Source organism: Cicer arietinum, chromosome 6, assembly GCF_000331145.2.
Source record: "Cicer arietinum cultivar CDC Frontier isolate Library 1 chromosome 6, Cicar.CDCFrontier_v2.0, whole genome shotgun sequence".
Classification (NCBI taxonomy): Eukaryota; Viridiplantae; Streptophyta; class Magnoliopsida; order Fabales; family Fabaceae; genus Cicer; species Cicer arietinum.
This window is the reverse complement of record NC_021165.2, coordinates 999482-1006425: the sequence shown is the minus strand read 5'-3', so window position 1 is coordinate 1006425 and position 6944 is coordinate 999482. Positions and strand designations below refer to the sequence as shown.

The 6944-nt window shown below is 29.7% G+C and overlaps 1 protein-coding gene across 1 annotated transcript; it reads left to right on the top strand.

Annotated features, from left to right (window-relative positions):
• The first annotated feature begins 466 nt into the window (after nt 1–466).
• Nucleotides 467–4176, top strand: LOC101512000 (ribulose bisphosphate carboxylase/oxygenase activase 2, chloroplastic). Its single transcript, XM_004503104.4, has 6 exons — nt 467–801; nt 1946–2271; nt 2433–2538; nt 2633–2718; nt 3087–3559; nt 3682–4176. The coding sequence occupies exons 1-6, from the start codon at nt 760–762 to the stop codon at nt 3960–3962; spliced, it is 1314 nt and encodes a 437-aa protein (XP_004503161.1). The 5' UTR covers nt 467–759; the 3' UTR covers nt 3963–4176.
• Nucleotides 4177–6944: the final 2768 nt, after the last annotated feature.

Below are 6944 nucleotides of genomic sequence, written 5' to 3'. Positions count from 1 at the left end.
TATTTTTATTATTTTTAAAAATAAATCTAATTAGGTAGTATCATGTTCTCTGTCCTCTCTGGAACAATAGTTATTTCATCATTGTAAAATAAATGTAAATTTTAAAAAATGAAAACAAAAAAAAAAATTCAAAAAATAACCGGCTCTAGAATAATCGTTAGCCTTATGTAAGAATAGAAAAAAGTATGCTCCTCTTCTCACATAAGAAATGAAAACCATATAATTCATTTCAGTAGTTTTTTTTTGGAAGTATACTATAGGAAACTTACAACTAGAAAAAAGCTTTGAGTAAATTAAACATCACCTGAAGTATTAGTGTAATTAATGATTCATCAAAAATACCAATATTATTATTGGTCATGATCAAAACAAGACACTGATGTTTTAATTTTTAGTGTAAAATGACAGTAACCAATGCTTGAATTTTGCTAATTATAAGATGAGATGAGATGAGTCCTATCCAATCATGTGTGGTAATAAACTCTTAATAATTCTGGTGGAGCTGAAAAATCCTTCAATATCAACCTCAAGGGTCTATGCTTAAGAGAGACTAAGAAATCCAGGCACTGTATGGTTGCCACGTGGCATCCTTGGTAATCTTCATTGTGTGGACATTATGGATTGTGTGACCAATCTTTTTGTTACACACTACCAATCAGCTACTATAAGTCCCTCACTTTGTCATAAACTTGCATAGAATTTGCTTCCACTTTGAGTACTTTTTGCTTAATTCTTTGTAGCACCAATCAGAGCACTTCTATGGCTGCCTCAGTCTCCACTGTAGGAGCTGTCAAAACTCCTGTATGATCCTTTTACCACTTTCTTATATTTGTGCTTGTTTAATTAATTACTATTGCTCTTAAGATTTTATTCATATACTACTCTGAAAGAAAATACAAGTAACAAAGATATCTAAAATGTTGATGTTGATGTATTTAGTTTTAATTTTTAATTAAATATATAAATTTTTCAAATATTATTTTTATTTATATTTTATCTTGGAGGAAGTGTGATATCTGCATGTTAATACAGCATAGATAGGTGTGTTTGTCAGGGATCATATGCTCCAAATCCAAAATCAAGTGACTTTAATTATACTATGTTTCTTGTCTTTTACATTACTGCAATTGGATAGTCCTTGCTATTTAAGTTTCAATTGGATTGGTGATATTTAACTGATACCTAGTGGTACTTAATAGTTTATATGCATGTTTATATAGCACATAGTGGTGTCATGTAATTCTGTAAGCTATTTATATTTCAAAAACCAAAAATTGTAATCTATTTATAGATATATCAAATTAGAGAGGTGATTTGTCCTACACCAAATCATGGAAATTAAGAAAGTTAATATTAATATTAAATTTATTAATAATTAATAATTGATATTGTTGTTATAAGTTTGCCATTTAAGTGAGATAACAAGTTTATGTTTTTGTCATAATATTTATTGTTGGTCACATAAAAAAATATTAAATAATTAGAGATAAATTGTAAAAAAAAATAATTAATTTAGTTAAAAATTTAGAAAGTACCTTCAAAAGGGGATAAAGAAGTTTCTCAAAATGATCTTATAATGGAACCGAACGAATATATAATAAATTTTAGGAAGTTAGGCTAATGGAGCACAAGAATTGTACTTTGAATTGAGAATTAATCTTTATCACACTTTGATTCACTATAACAACTGTATAGTGCAACAACTATGAGGAGCAGAGATTGTTAGATCTAGTGAAATAAAATTTCACTATAATTTCACTATCTAGATCCGACGGTCTCACAAGTGTTGCACCATACAATTGTCGGCGGGATCAATTTCTAATCTTTTTATCTTAATTATTTTCATAGATAAAAAAATGATATTGAAAAATGAGGGGGGTATGTAATTGTAATTTATAAGAGTGGAACTATTAATAATATTATGAAGTATTGTGTGATATTGCAGTTGAGCTTGAATGGTTCAGTAGTAGCTGGACCTTCAGTTTCCAATTCAGCTTTCTTTGGCACAAGCTTGAAAAAGATAACCTCAAGACTTCCAAACACAAAGGTAAATTCGAGTGGAAGCTTAAAAATAGTTGCTGCAGAGACTGAAGGAGGAAAAGAGAAAAAACCAGACAGATGGAAGGGTCTTGCCTATGATATTTCAGATGACCAACAAGACATCACAAGGGGAAAGGGTATGGTTGATTCAGTTTTCCAAGCTCCACAAGATGCTGGAACTCACTATGCTGTCATGAGCTCTTATGAATATATTAGCACTGGACTTCGCCAGTGAGTCACTTACACATATTATTATAAATTGTTATTCTCTTCAATTTAATTCCTAAAGTATATCAAATTATGTCATTTTAGTCCCTAACATTTTATATGTTTCAAGACTAACTTTGAGAGAGTGTGATACTTTAGAGACTAATAGTTGATGGTGTTCTTAGGTACAACTTTGACAACACCATGGATGGATTTTACATTGCTCCTGCTTTTATGGACAAGCTTGTTGTTCACGTCACTAAAAATTTCATGACCTTGCCCAACATTAAGGTATGTACTTAAGACACATGATTTCTTAATAAACTATACTATGACTTTCGCAGAATTGAGATACATATTCAATATTTTGATTGTTTTTTTATAGGTTCCTCTCATTCTTGGTATTTGGGGAGGCAAAGGACAAGGAAAATCTTTCCAATGTGAGCTTGTCTTTGCCAAGATGGGAATCAAGTGAGTTCTTATTACACTAGCTAGCCTAATTCCATGCACAATTGTACAAAGATTTCAATTCTTAAAACTCCCAACTTTGAAATTTAACATATACTTAATTAAGAGATTACTAAATAAGCAATTATCTTATGAGAGATTATACATTACTACTTTTGTCCCTAAATGACAGAAAAGCTAAAAACAACTTTTGACAATGAACTATTTGGAAGAACTTAAGAAAATAAGCTGAATACAATATATTTTATAAATTCTTTTGAAGATTTATTCATAAAATAAGACCAAAGAAGGTCTTCCAAGAAGATGAATATATAGCGTATATGTTATGTTATCCCATGTGTGTGTTTTTTGATGTTGAAATTGTGTTGCAGCCCCATCATGATGAGTGCTGGAGAGCTAGAAAGTGGAAATGCAGGAGAGCCAGCAAAATTGATCAGACAGAGATACCGTGAAGCTGCTGATATAATCAAGAAGGGAAAGATGTGTGTTCTATTCATCAACGATCTTGATGCAGGAGCTGGTCGTATGGGTGGAACAACACAATACACTGTCAACAACCAAATGGTGAATGCCACACTCATGAACATTGCTGATAACCCCACAAATGTCCAACTCCCTGGTATGTACAACAAGGAAGATAACCCTCGTGTCCCCATCGTCGTCACCGGTAACGATTTCTCAACATTGTATGCTCCTCTCATCCGTGACGGTCGTATGGAGAAGTTCTACTGGGCTCCAACAAGAGATGACCGTGTCGGTGTCTGCAAGGGAATTTTTCGCCACGACAATGTTCCCGTCGATGACATTATCAAGATTGTTGACACCTTTCCCGGCCAATCCATCGGTATATATCTTTCTATTTGTCTGTCTGTCTATCTATCTTTATGTGAGTCATCCATCTGTCTGTCTGTCTATTTGTACTAGAAGAAGACTAACAATGTTGATTCATATGTACTACTAATGTAGATTTCTTTGGAGCATTGAGGGCTAGAGTGTATGATGATGAAGTGAGGAAGTGGATTTCTGGTGTTGGTGTTGAAACAATTGGGAAGAAGCTTGTGAACTCAAAGGAAGGGCCTCCAACATTTGAACAGCCAAAGATGACAGTGGAGAAACTCTTGGAATATGGTAACATGCTTGTCCAAGAACAAGAGAATGTGAAGAGAGTTCAATTGGCAGACAAGTACTTGAGTGAGGCTGCTCTTGGTGATGCTAATCAAGATGCTATTAAGAGAGGAACTTTCTAAATTGCACTCTCTTAAGGTTGGATTGATTCAATTGCCTCAAACAGCTAGAAGTTGTGATGGCATGTGGTTGTAACATTCTCAATGTGTTAGGTGGAAGAAAAAGATTCCAAGTTTGAGATAGTTTTATTATATTTTTCATATTGGAGTGTCTTCCTGTGTAATTTTGTTCATTTGTGTACAATGTTAAATTGAATTTGGTGTCTTTCTCTCTCAACCTACCCTTTGATTTCTTCTATTCTATATTTGATTATTTTAGTTGTGTTACCCATTATACAATGCTTATATAAAGCTGATGCAAAACCCACAATTAGACAACTACACTCTAATACACTCACTGTTACTTCCTAATAGTATGCACAATAGATCGTTCTAAATTAAACACACTTTAGTTTTTAGAATTAATTGAATCACTATAAGAATTTCTCTTTTCATTTGATAATTCGATAGACCTCTTTAGTATTGTATCGCTTATATACAACTTTTTTAGTATATTTTAATTTTTTTTCCAACAATTCTATTTTAGTAGTTACATATAAAAGATATAAAGGAAAGAACGGTAAAAAGTTCAATTGTTTGTTGGATTGAAAAGGAGATAAAATATTAAACACTATCACTAAAAAGACATAAAAACTCTTTAAAATATCAAGTTAGCACTAGCACTACCAACTTGAATTACCAAGTTAGTAGTCAACAAAACTCATTTTGTTTTCCTTCGTTCTACACTATTTTTATTTCTCAAATATTTTATTTTTAAAATTTCTATTATTCTACTTCACCTACGAAGGTGTTCCTATTTATTTTCTAAAAACCTGAATTTCCTCTCGGCATCAATCTTCTACATATATTTTTATAAAGGAGTTAGAACAATTATCTACCTACATTAATGACCAAAACAAAATAAAGGAATAAGTACTATGAAATGGCTACAAAATATTTTGTTTAAACAAGACATATTATATATTTAGGTATTGAAATTTTAAAATGGATTTTATCCCTCATACTTTGTCTCTCTTTTTTTTTAATTGATGCTAATTTGTTGTACTAATGTATATTGTATAGTTTATTTAATTGAAAAAATATTTGAGTTATTATCTTCGTCATAATTATTACTTATATTTACCTTTTTATATACTCCACCTAAATGATTAATATGTTCCGCTGTATTTTATAACTAAAACAATTAAATTTTTAAAAATCTTTAGAAGAAAGAAGTTGTTTGATTTGATGAGGAAGTTACTAAAAAAAAAAAGCTTTGAACTTTAAATATATTAACATTGCGATACAATCTATTGTAATATATTAAAATAGAACATCGAATACTATTGTGACATATTATTTAATATTGTGTCATTTCATTCAAATATTATTATTTCAACAAAAATTTATGTGGCACGCTTAAAAGATTCTCTTTCATCTCCTTATTATTCCATTTTTAATTTCGTAACTATTCACGTGTCATAAGTTACAAATTAAAGTACAATCAATATTAGTTAATCGGTACTCATTGCTCCTCCATCATCATTAGTAACAATAATTTTTTTATGATTTTAACTTCAATTAATATATTGGTCATTTTAAACGCTTCTTAAGAAATATATAAACGACAACAATTTTTGGAAGTTATTATGTATCATATATTACTTAAGTTTATTTTGAAATTGGAAGACAATGACACATACATTTTGATCTCTATGCAACTTTTCTATTATAATATATGTTAGATTGATTGTCAATAATTTTATAATTGATTGCATCTAATTTGTGGTCTCATCATTTTGGAGAGACAACCTTTATGTGAATACCAACTCTACTTTTTTCTTCCTTCACTCATGTTTTTAAACCAATCAAATATAAATTTTTTTGAGTTTGTATGCATTCTCTCGCTTCAAATCTTTTTTTATTTTTTTTAATAATGAAAGGTATCCTTTTCCAATCTTTCCTCTACTTCTCTTTGATTCTAAACATAGTGTTAGCTTTATGCATATCCTATTTCAGAGTATCTAGCCAATTCTATTGCTTGCAAAAGGAAAAAAGAAAGTCTAAAAAGCGTTCATTTTACAAAAAAAATCATGATAAAGTAACATCACAATGAACAACTTTTGTGTAAACACAATATTTAGACAGACATTAAAAAAAATATATGTCTTTTGATAATTTTAAAATTATATATTACTTAATTATTATTGTACGTGTATCCAAATATCGTGTAAATTTTTGTGGCAACAAGATTTATTCCATCACAATAGCCGGTTTTTATTAATTATCTGTAGCATTACTTTGAAGTGAACTATTTCCACGTTTCATTGTGACATCTTAATACATGTAATCTTCAACAAAAAAATATAATAATCTCAATACATGTAATTAAAATTATGTTGAATCACAAATATACTTCTGCATAAATATACTTCTTAATTTATTTATAATTAAATGTTAGTTGTTTCATTGTAGGGAATCGCATTTCTTAATTTATTTATAAATATACTTCTTAATTTATTTATAATTAAATGTTAGTTGAATCACATATCACGTTTCATTGTAGGGTGATTTTGTTTTTACCTCTGCATAAATATACTTCTTAATTTATTTATAATTAAATGTTAGTTGTTAAATTGAGAAAGTGTGGATGGAATTTGTTAGCCGGTACCTATTCTTAATTTATAGCCTGGATCTCTTTTGTTTATTTATTTGTTTGGGATGAAATTGTATTCTAAAGTTATATATTTATTTTTAGAAAAGTTGAAGCGAAATACTAGTAAATCATTAATATATTAGTCATAATTAATTTGACCACCACAAACCTAACAAAGTCTCATGAATGTAATTTATATTTTGACGGATTCTCATCATATACCATCTTGGCCTCAATCATATTGTTTCATATATGTTGATGGTTTCTGCTTTTTGTTCTATAATGTTTGTCCAATCTTGTCGGAAATTTTGCTTTTATAATTCATAATTTATTGAAATCAAGATGGTTTT